This window comes from Larus michahellis, chromosome Z (genome assembly GCF_964199755.1).
Source record: "Larus michahellis chromosome Z, bLarMic1.1, whole genome shotgun sequence".
NCBI classification, from domain to species: Eukaryota; Metazoa; Chordata; class Aves; order Charadriiformes; family Laridae; genus Larus; species Larus michahellis.
Genome location: NC_133930.1, coordinates 84,469,525 through 84,484,949, shown reverse-complemented (window position 1 = coordinate 84,484,949; position 15,425 = coordinate 84,469,525). Strand labels below are relative to the sequence as shown.

The following is a 15,425-nucleotide window of genomic DNA, read 5'->3' as shown; positions in this document are numbered from 1 at the left end:
TTGAGAAGGGACCCGCTGCTTAGCTCGGCGCTGGAAGGTCACACCCCGTTTTCTGTATTTTCTCCCCAGAAAAGGTGCCGGTGGGGGTGGGACACGGCCGGGGCGTGGCCGGGAGGGGGCGTGGCCAGCGGGGGAGGGGGGCGTGGCGGCGCCTGCGCGCCGGGGCTTGTTTGTCACCGGGCTTATAAGGGCCGGGGCCGGTGGCGGCAGCGCCTTTGTGGGGACAGAGCCCAGGCGGCACCGCCGCTCCCCCCGCGCCGGGACGGGGCTCCCGCCGCCCCCATGAGCCGGCTGTAGGGCAGGACCGCCACCACCGCCCTCGGCCTGAGGGGTTTTTGGGGGATTTTTGTTTGGGGGTTTATTTACACCCCCCTTTTTTTTTTTCTCCTTTCTTACAGTCTATTTTTCTACACTTTGCTAAAAAAAAAAAAAACCAAGAAAAAAAAACCACCATGGTGCTGGGGAAGGTGAAGAGTTTGACAATAAGCTTTGACTGTCTGAATGACAGCAATGTCCCCGTCTACTCCAGCGGGGACACCGTCTCAGGAAGGGTCAATTTAGAAGTCACGGGGGAAATTAGGGTGAAATCTCTGAAAATCCACGCCAGGGGACACGCGAAAGTGCGCTGGACCGAATCGAGGAATGCTGGATCCAACACTGCCTACACACAGAACTACACCGAAGAAGTGGAGTATTTCAACCATAAGGACATCCTGATCGGTCACGAGAGAGGTAAGGGCTTACCTTTCTTGTTCTGGGGAAAAGGGGGCATTTTTGCACGTTTTCTTCATGTGAACGTCTGCAGTTCGCCGTCGGTGGGGCAGCAGGACGGGGACCTTCAATATCTGATGGACCTCGGTGCTAGAGATGCAGCTGCACCGTCCCTGCAGGGGCTCTGCCCTTCAGCACGGCCATTCCTTAACACCTCATTTTTAAAAATGCATTATTACTTTCTTTCTTTTTTTTTTCCTCCCCTAGTAACATTAGCAGTTTTTGTCCCTCCCGTGGGGGAAAACTGCACAAAAAACCCCAAACCAGCCCGGCAGTGACCGACCTCGCTGCCAGCATCCCATGAAACCCCGAAATACAGCGAAAGCGTAAAAAAGAAAAAAAAAACAGAAAGCATGATTATTGATTTTTTTTTTTTGTAAGAATGGCTCTTTATTGCCAGATAAAAAGAGCCCGCGGGGAATATTTGGACATACGCTATCTCTCCCCAAAATTTGGGAGGCCGGGACCACCATCCCCCCCGGACTGACAGAACACGCACCCCCCCATCCCCGGCCGGGTGAGGAGCCGGGAGTGTTGTGGTGTGGGGGGATTTTTTTAATGTGTTTTTTTTTTTTTCCCCCAAGTTTGCAGCCTTTGTTCGAAGCGGTTCAATCCTGTTTGGGACCGGTCCGGGGGGGGTGGTGGAAGGAGGGGGGGGTGCGCCGCCCGCCTCGCGCAGATTGGCCGCGCGCGCGTCAGGTGGTGGCGATGACTTAATTCCCCAGCACCAGAAAATAAATGTTAAAAACCGGTTATGTAATTTTGGTGCTGCTTGCCCTTTCTTTCTCTTTTCTTTTTTTTTTTTAAATATGCAGCATATTTACTGCAGGAATGGGATATTTCCCCATCCTTCGCGGGGGGAGGGGATAAAACACAGGCGGCAGCGAGCCCATTACCAAGCGATTTTGGAATCAACGTTGTGGCAATCAGGTGGGGGGGTGGCCGCTTTGATTGGTGGGGTTTTTTTTAATTAATACCTTACGGACAGCTCGCTAACGAGGTGCCTCCGACCCTCCTTACTGCCTTCGGAACGGCGAAACTCCACGCACCTCCGGGTGGCGGGTTGACAGAACCTTGGCAGGCATGGGGGGGCGGGGGGGTAGGTGTCGGGTATCCGGTGGTCTGTACGTGTAGGGTGGAGAACCGGGGCGCTGCCTGCCGCCGCTCCGGCCCTCGCGGCCGCGTTTCAACCACCGCCGCGGGCGCCTCAGCCCCGAGCTGGCGGCGCAGGCCCCGCCCCCCTCCCGCTCGCTGATTGGCTGTCCGGCGTTTGTTGGCCTGTTGCTAAGGCGATGCCAGCCGCTGATTGGGTGATGGGGACGGGGGGAGGCGGGGGGTGAAGGGAAGCAGGTTGCCCTGCCCGCAGCCGGCGTGCGCCGGCCGGCAGCGGGGCGGGGAGGCCGCGCTTCCCCCTGAGGGAAGACCCCGCTCGGGCGGGCGGCGGGACGCCCTGCCGCCGGTCACGTCCCCATCGCCCCCTTTGTTATTTTTTTTCTCCTCTCTCCGCCGCGCTCCCCCGGTGCCGTTCCCCTGAGGGGAGGGGCGGCGCTGCGGAGCGAGTGCGGGCGGGTGTAACGTATACCGTAATGTATATGAGGCGGCTGGCTGGGGGATCCGCTCGCGCCGGTTTAGGCCGGTCGGCTCCTGCTGCAGCCCGGCCCCTGATTGACAGCTCAGCACTTGTTTACCACAGCGCGGCCGGGACTGCTGAGCTGGCAGGAACGGGGCGGGGGGGGAACGGCAGCTCCTCTGTGAGGAGGAGACCGGACCGCGGGGACAGGCAGCTGCCACCGAAAAGCCACGCTCCCCCTGCCTTTTTTTTTTTAATTTTTTTTTTTTTTTTGAAAAAGAAACCCCAGCCCTCACGCGGATAACGCGTTCTCTCGCCCTTTCGGCGCGTTTTCCTGACATTTCTTCCGCGGCGCTGAGGGCTGAAGGTGCGTTTGCCGATAACGTGCTGGTGGGGGCTCTTCTTTTTTTTTTTGTTTGTTTGTTTTGGTTTCTTTTATTTTTTAAAGATTTTCGGCCTCCCTGGGGGACAGTGGGAACTTAAAATCCTCCTGCGTGCCTCCATTAATGCTTCACACCATTAAACATAAGCCTTTTTGTATTGTCTCACTGTATCTCCCCTTTTATTATTCCAGCCCTTTTTATGTGTGAGATGCACGGGTTTTTTTTCTTCCCTCTCTCAACTTTTCTATTTTGATGGAGTCAGCGTTTTTCTGGTTTTATGGCAATTGCGTTGGAGTAAAACGCAAATTCATTGCAGCCTGTAAAGGCGCACAAGAAACCATGACCATAAGCAAAGGTCAGTTTTCTTGGGGGAACCAGCAAGTATCTGGGTCTCTGCTGTCCAAGCCAGATCAACTTAACCTGCCAAAAAATAAAAAGTTTAGCTCTAGACAGTGTTATTTGGGCAGCTCGCCGTTTTTTGTGCCCCTGAATTTGTCTGGTACTTTCCAGGTGGTGTGTGTACACCCCTTTTTTTTTTTTCCTTTCCCTCCCCCTTCTTTTTTTGGTGACTAATTTCTGGACGCTGTTGCCAGGCAGGAGATAAAAGGAAGCTGAATTACTAAATTTAATCTTACGCAGCAGACTTTGTGCAGAACGCTTAATGCTGTTAAAGAACCATCTCTTCAATTTTAACTAGGAATCGCAGTGGAAAGCATGATTTCCATTACAGATCTTTCAGGCAGGCCTTGAAATGGCAGCAGTTGAACTGTGTCAGTGTTCAGAGGCGGGACTATAAATTAAAGTAAATTAACCTGTGCTGCTCTGTAAAATGAATTGGGCAGTCTTGCCTACCCTTCCGTAGGTAAGATTTGGCCCTGCTTCCAGCTGCTAATACGAATGGACCAGAGACCATTGTTTCTGGGACACAGCGTTCTTAAGTGCTGTAAACGCATCTGTAAATCCATTTTATTTTGGAAGAGAAGCCTGTGTAACGTATAAAATGTGTGCAAGTGGTATAAAACATTGTGTTTTGGTTTTTTTTCCCCCCTCTCCTAGATGATGACAATTCAGAAGAAGGCCTTCACACCATCCATTCGGGAAGGCACGAATATGCATTCAGCTTCGAGCTTCCACAGACGTAAGTACTGGCACGCAATCCTCCTCCTCGGGCCCTGCTGCCCGCCCGCCTGAGGAAAACTCCTGCTGTGGGTGGAGGGGGAAACCTTTTCAATGGTAGTAGGAATTGTGCTCTGACATGCAGCGGAGGACATAATCCCATTAAACTGAAGAGGTTGCTTTTAAACTGATACGCACTTCCTTTATTTCGTCTTTTTCTTAATTTCCACAAAACGGGAGCTCATTGTTGCCCCGTTAGTTGCTCACTTTCTTTTGACCAAGTCCTCCTGACTCTTTAGGTCTTCCAAAACTTTATGCCTTCCCAAGAGGAGGGAAGGGAATTTGAGCTATCACTGGAGTCCTGCAGGGTGGCTGAGATACCTTCTAGCCCAACAAACAGTTCACTGGAGCTATGCAGACCAGCAGAACTAGAGATGAGATCACAGCTGAATTGTTTGGGCGAGGTCTGGAACAGATGTGGCAAGTTTAACTACACTTGAATAAAAGAGGAGGTTGTTCTTCTTTAAATTGAATGTACGTACCCAGGCTGGCCTGGACGTAGAAAGCCTGGATAGAAATACATAGAAGTTTGGGTGGATGAAGCAAGAAAAATTCCCGTACCTAATTCCATCTGTCTCAGAAAGTAAAGGTGAAGCAAGAGTCACAGCAGAAATATTAAGGTGAAGATTGTTGCCCTGCCCCCAAGTCTGAAATGTATACTGTCGACGTTGTCAATGGAAGATTTATACATAGAGGAGTTACCAATATAGAAGTTAGCTAAAAGTATAAGTTGCAATAAAATCAAAGATGCAGGAACAGGGGAGGTCTGGACATGGATGGAAAAAGGAACCTTTTTCTCTTTTTAAAAAAAACCAAACAAGCAGCGAAGTCATTACACTTGAAAAAAAGTTGGCAGTGTCTTTTGTGAAATAGCTCAGTACCTAATACTGAAGCTAGTAAACCATCTGTTTATTAGAGGTACTGGTTTTAGCAGAACCTGCATGTGATAAACTTTGATGGGTCAGTTTCAGAGTGGAGAGCACAAGACTTAACTGCAACAGTGGAGAAGACTGGTATACATGGAGATTGTTAAAGAAAAAAATTACACATGAACATGAAATGCTTAGCTTCAGGTGAAGCAGATGGCCAGCAAAATATCACAAGCATTGGTCAAAACACAGGTTATTTTTAAGTGACCTGAAGGAATAACTGTGAAATTAGCAATTGGTAATACTGAAAAAAAAAAAAGCTGACATTAAAAGCCTGAAGTTTCACACTGCCTATTTACTTGGTATTTTGTGTCCATAGGATACTTCCAAAATTTACTTAAACTTACAGAGCAACAGTGTAAAGAAAGAAGATACACATTGGTCTTACTGGTTTTTGCCTTGAAGAATATGGGGCAGGATGAAACACTGAAAACTGATGAGAAAATCATTTCATTTGGAGTGTTGGAGGGGAAAAAAAAGTAAACATTGCAGATGCACAAATAGAGAAGTCAAACCTGTAACTGAAAGAATCATCCCAGTAAAATACTGCAGGGCTGGTATTATCCCCTGTGGAAGACACGGAAGTTCTGCAAATAATTTATGTTTAACTTTTATATATTGCAGTGTATTCACAGAATCGTAGGGGTTGGAAGGGACCTTCAGAGATCATCTAGTCCAACCCCTCCTAAAGCAGGTTAACCTGGAGAAGGCTAGACAGGAATGCATCCAGGCAGAGTTAGAATGTCTCCAGAGAAGGAGACTCCACAACCTCTCTGTGCAGCCTGTGCTGGTGCTCTGGCACCCTCAAAGAAGTTTTCCCTCATGTTGAGATGGAATTTCCTGTGTTCCAGTTTGTGCCTGTTGCCACTTGTCCAGTCACCAGGCACCACTGAAAAGAGCGTGGCCCCATCCTCTTGACACCCACCCTGTAGATACTGATAAGTATTGATGAGATCCGGTCTCAGTCTTCTTTTCTCCAGGCTGAACAGCCCCAGGGCTCTCTGCCTTTCCTCATCAGAGAGGTGTGCCCATCCCTTGATAATCTTTGTAGCCCTCTGCTGTACCCTCTCTAGCAGTTCCCTGTCCTTGAACTGGGGAGCCCAGAACTGGACACAGTGCTACAGATGTGGCATCAGCAGGGCAGAGTAGAGGGGGAGGATGACCTCCCTCAACTTGCTGGCCACACTCTTCTTGATGCACCCCAGGAGACCATTGGCCTTCTTGGCCACAAGGACCCACTGCTGCCTCATGGGCAACTTGTTGTCCACCAGGACTCCCAGGTCCTTCTCTGCAGAGCATCTTCTCAGCAGGACAGCCACTAACCTGTACTGGTGTGTGGGGTTATTCCCCCTTAGGTGCAGGACCCTACGCTTGCCCTTGTCGAACTTCATTAGGTTCCTCTCCACCCAGCACTCTAACCTGTCCAGGTCTTGCTGAATGGCAGCACAGCCTTCTGGTGTGTCACCCACTCCTGCCAGCTGTGTCATCAGCAAACTTGATCATGGAAGAAGAAGACTGGACCCAGTACTGACCCATGAGGGATGCTGCTAGTTCTAGACCTCCAACTAAGCCTGTGCAACTGGTCACAGCCCTCTGAGCTCTGCCATTCAGCCATTCAAAATATCATATAATAGAAAAAAAAAATCCTTGTATAAAAATAAGTTATGGAAACCTGCTGTTAATTGGAGATAACTGGAATATAAAGATCTACTTGTCTTTCGTTTTATGATGTTACAGGAAAAAAAAGGTGATGGTGAAAGGTTGGGAGATCCTTTCCACATCGTTGTTCCTCCAGCTCCCAAAAGGCACTTCCTTCATCTGTCGAAGTTCAGAGCAAAATAGGCTTGATGATTTTATGTACATATATGCTTATGCATGTACATCCACATACAATATAAATGTTCTAAGCTGGTCTCATCAGGGTAGAGGAAAATTAGAAGGTGCTCGAAACAGCCTTTCTCTTCAGAACTCTAAAGTGAAATATTTACTCTGCTTAAAGCAAAACAAAAAGTGTTGAGTTAAAGTTAAACCTGACACTGAGGTACCAGCCAAGTAAACAATAGACAGTGATTCACAAAATACAGCATCCGAACCAGTAATTGGTTGATACTAATGCTAATTTTAAATTGGTAGTCTTAATTTGTCTTTAAAAGGGTGTGCTTTACTCTAAATGCAAAAGTGGCCTCTTAAGTTTTAAGGAAATGTGTACTCTGCTGGCATTTTCTAGTACAATTCTTTAATTGATTCTTAAAATCCATGCAAAACTATAACAGGATGAATTGGAGATGATTTTTTCTCCCATCTTTAATCTTGAATTTTTCTGAGATATGGAAACTTTGCAAATAAGTTACGCTGCATTAAATACTAAAATGCATTAAAGATGCAACTCTATATACTAATCCCTGATCTGATCAATTGTATCATTATTAGACAGAAAGATGTTACTCAATTTTGACCTTTGTGTCCTGCACAGACCACTTGCTACCTCATTCGAAGGCAGACATGGCAGTGTGCGCTATTGGGTGAAAGCCGAATTGCATAGGCCTTGGTTTCTACCAGTAAAATTAAAGAAGGAATTTACAGTCTTTGAACATATAGATATCAACACTCCTTCATTACTGGTAAGAATTGACAGAATTACTCATTCTTTATTTCTGGCATAAAAATAATGAAGTATAATAACTGAAACAATATCCACATCTAATTTTACCTAATATTTATTCGCTAGTTTAGTTACAGCTGATCTTTTAAGTATTACATCAGTTCAGCAACTCTGTAACTACTGGTATTTTGAGAGCTGTCTTTTCCTGTACTTGGAGTTGCTTCACTTTTAAGATACATAAAATGTCTTTGTCAATTTAAATTGATAATACTAAATTGTAAAATGTCACTAAGAAGAAAAATTTTTATAACTGTTCCTCTGATTTTTAATAAAGACTAATCTGTGGAAGGAACAGTGAAGTTTAAAAGAACGTTATATTGAGAGACTGCTAACTTAAAAATGCAAAGTGAAAAATGTACTGGTGTGCATAACTGATAATTTCCATATGGATAGTTTTCTACCAATGGGGAGAAATTATCACAATTCTGTATAATCTTTTTGCAAGATGTCATTTCATTAAAATAATTTCAGTATGATAACTGATTTCAATGAGGATTTGATTTCAATCTGGCCTAAAATTCATTTTCTCTTTTTTTCCTCCTCCTTCTCAAATTGCAATCTATGGAGGTGGAAAAAAAAAACCTCAAAGTCCATTGAAATAGGTTTCTTGTGTGTATGGGTGAAAAATCACACTCGCAAAGGGACATTGGCCTTGCGCAAATTCCATTAAAATCAAAGGACTGCCATTTGACTTTAATGGGCTTTGGATCAAGTCCTAAACGCTGATACCATGTAAAATAACAGTCTGTTTAATATAGATGTAGCAGGATCATTCTGAAACAGAGGAAGTAGCAGGAGTCAATGTTACAGTACCTCAGCTTAGTTATTGTTTCTGAAATACGGTGTATTGGAAAGATGTTCTAGTTTACTGGTAAATGAAAAGCCCTGCCAACAACATGTTGGGATATGTAGGCTGTAAAGCCTTTTCTTAAGTTACACAGTATTTATATATTAAAACCGTTCTAAGTGTGACTGTGGTACGAAGTCTAACAGAAAAAGTATTGCTAATGAGTAATGGAATTAGAACAAACCTTGTATCTGCACAGTGCTATTTAAATTGCTTGAGTTTTCTCCTCTAAATAAAACTTGCTGTGTTTATCAAGGCACGTAAGAAGTAGTACATTACGCAAATAATTTTTCATGTTGATTAAAATACGTAAAGATATTTGTGGAACTCTTAATTAAACAGACAATGTTCTTCTTTTCTTGCAGTCACCCCAAGCAGGCACAAAAGAAAAGACTCTCTGTTGTTGGTTTTGTACCTCAGGCCCAATATCCTTAAGTGCCAAAATTGAAAGGAAGGGCTACACCCCAGGTACGTAATAGAAGTAATTATAGGAAATGGTTTTCCTTCCCTTGTAAAATGACAGTTTGTACTTAACTGCTTTTGTATAAACGAAATATTTAAACTGTTCTTGCCACCTCGATCTGTACTCAGCAATATTCTTGATATTTTCTTAACTACGACTAATTTTGTTACCTAATGCTAGCAGTGTCTCCAGCTTGTCAAAGGACACCTGCTTCTGTTAGACCTGTGCATTTCTCCTTTAGATTACCTCGTAATGATCCTATTCCTATTAGCATCAGTGGATGTTTTTCAAGGCAGAGCAATGCCAGCAGCATCCAGTGCATTAGAACAATAAGCAGAATGTGTCAATTTGCTTAGGCTGCCTTATAAATACAAAAAGAACATGAAATTCTGTTTTGTTTCAGGTGAATCAATTCAGATCTTTGCTGAGATCGAGAACTGCTCTTCCCGTGTGGTGGTGCCAAAGGCAGCCATTTACCAAACGCAGGCATTTTATGCCAAAGGGAAAATGAAGGAAGTCAAACAGCTTGTTGCCAACCTGCGTGGGGATTCCTTGTCATCTGGCAAAACAGAAACCTGGAATGGCAAACAGTTGAAAATACCACCTGTTTCCCCTTCAATCCTCGACTGTAGTATAATCCGTGTGGAGTATTCACTGATGGTATGTTGGATGGTCTGTTTCACTTGAGCATGAGTAGTTTCCATCATTCCTTGCAAACTGCTAACAAAGCATTTGTGCTAACTAGGGGCAGAAGAAATACATATCCTGGTATCAGTGTCCTGGCAGGAGTTCTGTACATAAATTCAGTTCAAATCATGCATCTTCTTAAAACAGTTGTGGTGTGCCAGCTAAGTAAATGTGTTACGAGTAGGTTACGCTTCCATGTGAGGGCTCACATTAAGAATTGAGAATCCTGAGCTGCTTTTGACTCGGGGAGCTTTTTGTCTGCATAGGAGCATTGGCCTAAAACAGACAATGAGAAACTTAAGTTCCTCGTGGAAAATTCTGTGGACAGAGGCCTTACTGTAATTATTATGAAGTGCTCATATACCTGTGTTTTAATCATACGCCCCTTTTGTTGTTGTTGTTCTTTAGGTATATGTTGATATTCCAGGTGCCATGGATTTATTCCTCAATTTACCACTGGTCATTGGTACCATTCCTCTACACCCATTTGGTAGCAGAACATCGAGTGTGAGCAGCCAGTGTAGCATGAACATGAATTGGCTTGGTCTGACACTGCCTGAAAGACCAGAAGGTAACTTGACAATACAAATCCCAGTCAATTTGGTAGTCCGTTTTGATTTGTCTGCTTTATTCACTGCTGTCGTGCAAGCCCACCCAACTTACAGCCTTGATAATAAAGCCCACAGGAAATCCCTTGTGGATGTTTCCTTGCCACCTGCTTGGCCCCTGCAGAAGAACAGAGTTCCCTCCCTGCTTTCCTCTCTCAGGGACAAGCAGTGAAATCCAGCTGCCTGGAAGCCGGCATAAGTGAAAAGCGCAGGATGCCATTGTATCTGTGCAGAATTACTTCTGCCTCCAGTATCTCAATTGCATCCTTGGTTATAAGGCAGTGTAACCTGCGTAATAGCCGTTCACGGTGTCCTTCACTGGACTAAGTAGCCAAGGCTTTGTGAATGTAGTTCATTTCAAGGGGAAATCTCGGTCAAAGGAGAAAACATCTCCTTCTGTTTGTTTTCATATATCTAATAAACATTCCTTCTTTATGTACAAATCCCAGACTCGAATTTGTGGAGTCCAGAGGAATGCAATGTTCTGTCATTCCTGCCTGTACAGAAATGCAGTATTCTGAATATGCTTTAAATTTTAAGGGGGTAATTAAGCCTCGGTAAGCAGTAGTGAGTCTGCTTTTGGGTTTGAGCATGATCTCAAAATGAAACAAAACAGCCTACCCTCCCTTTCCTGTTCAATAACTGTTAAAAAGTTACGGAACTAATTTACCTACCTGCTGGTGCATTTTACAATGATAAAAGTTTAATATTTATCATGTTATACATTTTGACATGCATAAGAACTTGTTGTTCGAACTGCGTGTGCATTTTCCCTGCAGCACCTCCGAGCTATGCAGAAGTGGTCACAGAGGAGCAACGACAGTCCAGCCTTGCACCCATAGGTGCTTGTGATGACTTCGAGAGAGCGCTTCCCGGACCATTGTTCGCATACATCCAGGAGTTCCGATTTCTGCCTCCACCCCTCTATTCAGAAGTAAGTACCTCAGACACAGTACGATGATTAATTTCACTGTTTCTCTAAATTCTGTCTTACGGAATAAACGTAGGAAGTTGTTGCTCCTTCCTAACATCAGGAGAAATCATTAAAATGATGAACAGAGGACAAGGTGACTTCGTTTTGGCAAAGTGTGGGTGAATTTCATCAAGAGTTTCAGAATTCCTTACAATTCTAATACTTCGTAGGAGTTTCCAGACTGTTGTGTGCCCTCTTAATGACTTATACATTATGTATATAATGCTTTACACTGATTAACACCAGCATTTTGGATCTGTAGATGCACAATATGCAAATGTTTTTCAGCTCTACTTTCTAAAACTACTGTTAGTCCATTTTTGGTTCTATTTTTGTAGAACTTTCAAAATTTCCTTTGGGAAGATCTCCCAAAGTTGTCTTTGGCTAAGTCTTACCTGAATTCACCCACAGTTGATTTTTTTTTTTTTTGTCGTCGTTTTCTTGTCTTGAAACACTAATCTGCTATTGAGTGGGCAAAGAGGGTCATGGGTTTTTCATGCTGGAGGCTTCTTTGAGGATGGGTCTGTAGCTTAACCCTATAATACCACTCCTAAGCCCTTTTCATTTTAGGTGCTTAAAAGATTTAGAAAGAAGCCTTTTTTGTCCTTTAAAAGTGGTTGTATAAAATTACTTGATAAGAATGTTGACTAAACTACATACTGTACGCTTATACTGTTCTGTTTGGTTTTGGAGACCAAAGTTAGAATGTTGTTCCCCTTCTTCCTTTTGTAGAAAGGCAGAAGAGGTAAGGTGTGGAACACATGACCTTCTGAGACATTTTGTGGAGTGTTTGAGGCTTAATTACTTGTAAATTCAACATAGAATGACTTTTTACTGATAACTTTGACACAAAACGTTTTCTGATACCAATTAAATAATTTTTAAGTTGCATTTTTAGTGATGAGTCAAGTTGGTTTTTTAGTGTATGGTAAATAATTCAAAAGATTTCTGTGCTATTAAAGCAGATTTTTTCAAGTTTTTTATTAGTTTTTTGTGCTTATCCTTAAATTGCCGTCAACCTGTAGTTTAAAATGTCTAGTTACACTTAGTTACTAATTCTTCATTCAAAGTTTTGTCTAATTGCCTAGAGGTTTTTCTGTTACTTGAAAAACCTTTGGATTGGGAACGCTGTTTATCACTACAGTTGTCTTAAAGTTGTCAGTTTTGGTGGGGTTTTGTTTGGACTGGTTTATTTCTAGTGACTGACTCTAAAAATACCTTGGGTTGTTTTCTTTTTTTTTCCCTCCTTTGGTTAGATTGATCCAAACCCGGATCAGCCCACAGATGACAGACCATCTTGCCCCTCTCGTTGAAGGAATCCATAGAAAGCTGACTTGGCTTGGATTCTGAATCATACCTGCCGTCTTGAAGGTCAAGGAGTAATAGTGGAGATATGCTTTCAAGGGAAGTGGTTTTGCGCTTGCCTGTATGGTGAATAAATGAAAACAACCTGTGATTGTGCTTCGAAGCCTATGGTAACATTGTAGGACTGCTCCACATGCTTGAAGACCTGAGCTTTTTTCTTCCCCCCCCCCCCCTTAAATACTGGCACATACTAGGAGCAGCCTTACTAACCCTACAGTCATGTGTGTCAAAACACTCAAACCACATTGTAAGAGAGGGATGGCTTCCTCTTATGATTTGGAAATTTGCACATGCGCATTGCTTACGTTGTGCGGTTCAGTGTCACTACAGCTTTTTCTCATTTTTGCCAGACTGTTGTTACCCCCTCTTACTTGTTTGTGGTCCGCACAATAAGGAGCAAAAGAAAGCTTTGACAAAAAAAACCAACAGCAACAGACTTTGACAAATGCACTGACTTTTCTTTTTTTTTTAATTTAATGTAGCCTGGACTTTACCTGCATATGCACATGCTCAGAATTGTCCTAGTAGGCTGATCATGTATCACCTCTCCAGCTTGGATCCTATTGTGGATTTATTTACAAACATCAAATGCCTTCAAGCCAATCCTTCTTGCTGTATGTTTTGCAGCCTACTGTAGTAGATAAGCAACAGATGTGGGGGTGGGGTGGGGGGTGGAGAGTTAGTAGAAAGAAACTTATAGACTTCATCAAGATTGTATACTTTCTTGATTTCTTTTAAGAATTTGTTGCCTTTCTACTATTATTGCAAAGCAGCATTTTGTTACAGACTGCCTAAAAATCACTTAATCTCAGGTGAACTCATCACTTGCCAAACTGTTGGAATGCTATTTGTTTTGTTATGTTGCACTGTTGAGTTACTTCTTTTTTTGTTTTGTGTTTGTGTTTTGTTTTTATTCTTTATTTGAGAGGGAGAGCTGGAATAGGGACATACACAAAAGTTACAAAACCCACCCTCATTCTCATTTCACTTTCTGCTTTTTAAAAAAAGGTGTTTGCCCATGGCAGAGGGGTTGGAACTAGATGATCTTCAAGGTCTCTTCCAACTCTAACATTTCTATGATTCTATGTTCAAGTTGTGAAGCTTTAAAAAAAAAAAAAAAAAAAGGCACAAATGAAAGCAGCACCAGCAGACACCAGCTCAGCCTCAAAAGTGTTTTAAAAGGAAATAGTCCTACGCTGTCTAGGAGTCATAGACAGATCGATATCTCAAGTAGTAGGGATGGGAAGGGAAAGTAAATTTATTTTTATATAGAGTTACCTAATCCCAAAAAATTCTATATCTAATGAGTCTCTAGTAGAAAGTATATTTCAAACTGCAGGAAAAGCTTGGACTATGCTAAGAGCTCAGTTTGTGCACTTTCTATTATCTTCAGGGTTTATGATACTGTAAAATTAGTAAGACTAGAAGTATAATTAAACTGGGCAAGATCCGTGTTACCAGCCATACTCAGATAGCGGCTAGAGTTGCTTTGATGATTGCATCTTCTGTTGCACTCTCAAGAGCTTTAAAACAAACAGAACATGTATTTGTTCACTGTGTATTTGTTCAGAATGAGAGAAATTACATGGAAAGCGCACTCGCCCTTGCGTGTGCCCCAAGGAAGAAAAAGAGTGCAGTGGAGCCATTAGATGTGCGAACACAAATACCAACACTTACATGCTGGAGATGTGCAACAAAAGTCAACTTTCCTTTTCAGAAATCGTGTAACACAGAGACTATGGACAAAGGGACACGCTTCTGGTGTTGACGAGTTAAACAAATCAAGATGTAATCCATCAAGTATCTATCCTTGTGCAATAAAACAGCTCAGAAGGGAGCAGGAGAGGGGAGGCTGGTGTTACTGTGCGGTGCGCGTTCTTAAAAACTCTGCCTTGTTTTTAAGGCTTCATAAATGCGACAAAATAGGCTTTTCCATAAGTGGCCTTTATGAGAACATGAATGATAATTTCATGTTTCAAAAATGACAACAGGGTGATAAAATGAGTCGCGTTTTAAGTGATTCAGTTAAAAGGCTTGGGCTTTGAGCTAGAGTAGTGGACGAGAAGGAAATTGGGTGATGTCTTACATTATTAGGCCAATTTTGTGAATGTCCCTTCCCTCTACCCTCTCCAACCAGACAATTTTAAAAGCTGATGGGATCGTTGGCATAAAAGGGCATTTGGTGGTTTTACTTTTTTTTCCTTTTTTATTACTTTTAACAGACTAGGGAACAATTGCTGATACACATAGCATTAAAGTGCTTATCACAATATAATGGAAAATTGCATATGGAGCAGGATTGACCAATATTGTAGTAATGGACATGGCATCACAGCCTTTGTGATTAGAGTGAAAAATTCTGTAACCTTGTCAAATAAAAGACTTTCAGTTTAAATTACGTTGTTAAGTTGTTCAGAGGCATTACTCTTCCACAAGTATTGGTCAATTCTCAGCGTTATAAAACATGAGGTTCACAGTTTTAGCCCAGTATTTGATATAGAATTTTGATCTGAATTAGGAAAAAGTAAGTAAAATCCAAACATTAGAGAAACAAAGTGCAATATTAAATGTTTGCTTTATAGATTATATTCTATGGCTGTTTGTACTTTTCTTTTTTTTGTTTTTAGTTTTGGTGCTGAATATGTCCTTGTAGACTCTTGTTTCAAGAAAACAATATGTGGAAAACAATTTAATTTTTCCTATTGCTCTTCCTTGTGGAAAATAAACTTCTTTTTTTTTTTAAAAAAAAGGCCTTTAAATGTTTTCATTGTAGGTCATAAGTCTTTATACGTGACCTAAGTATTTTTATGTGAAACATGTCTATGTATAAAATAATAACCACAAGGATCACGTAATACAGGAGCTTACTATAGGAAGACTTATACTACCTGTCTCAAACTAGACTGTGAGAAGCTATTTCCAGAACCACTGAGTACCACAAAAGCCCAGTTCCGGCACCTTAGGCCCCTTTTATTTACATTGGTGAACTCT

The 15,425-nt window shown here is 42.7% G+C and overlaps 1 protein-coding gene across 1 annotated transcript; it reads left to right on the top strand.

Moving 5' to 3' along the window:
- Window positions 1-203: 203 nt before the first annotated feature.
- On the top strand, window positions 204-15,183 carry ARRDC3 (arrestin domain containing 3). The gene is made up of 8 exons (XM_074569029.1): window positions 204-732; window positions 3,781-3,862; window positions 7,303-7,450; window positions 8,704-8,806; window positions 9,205-9,461; window positions 9,897-10,059; window positions 10,876-11,030; window positions 12,326-15,183. Exons 1-8 carry the CDS (start codon window positions 453-455, stop codon window positions 12,380-12,382), a joined length of 1,245 nt encoding a protein of 414 aa, XP_074425130.1. The 5' UTR covers window positions 204-452; the 3' UTR covers window positions 12,383-15,183.
- The last annotated feature ends 242 nt before the right edge of the window (window positions 15,184-15,425 follow it).

Bases quoted from the DNA above. Each gene is read 5' to 3' on its own strand.
- ARRDC3 (XM_074569029.1), top strand. From the start codon at position 453: ATGGTGCTGGGGAAGGTGAAGAGTTTGACAATAAGCTTTGACTGTCTG. The intron at 3,863-7,302 runs GTAAGTACTGGC...TGTCCTGCACAG, and splicing joins AGCTTCGAGCTTCCACAGAC to ACCACTTGCTACCTCATTCG. The intron at 10,060-10,875 runs GTAACTTGACAA...TTTTCCCTGCAG, and splicing joins ACTGCCTGAAAGACCAGAAG to CACCTCCGAGCTATGCAGAA.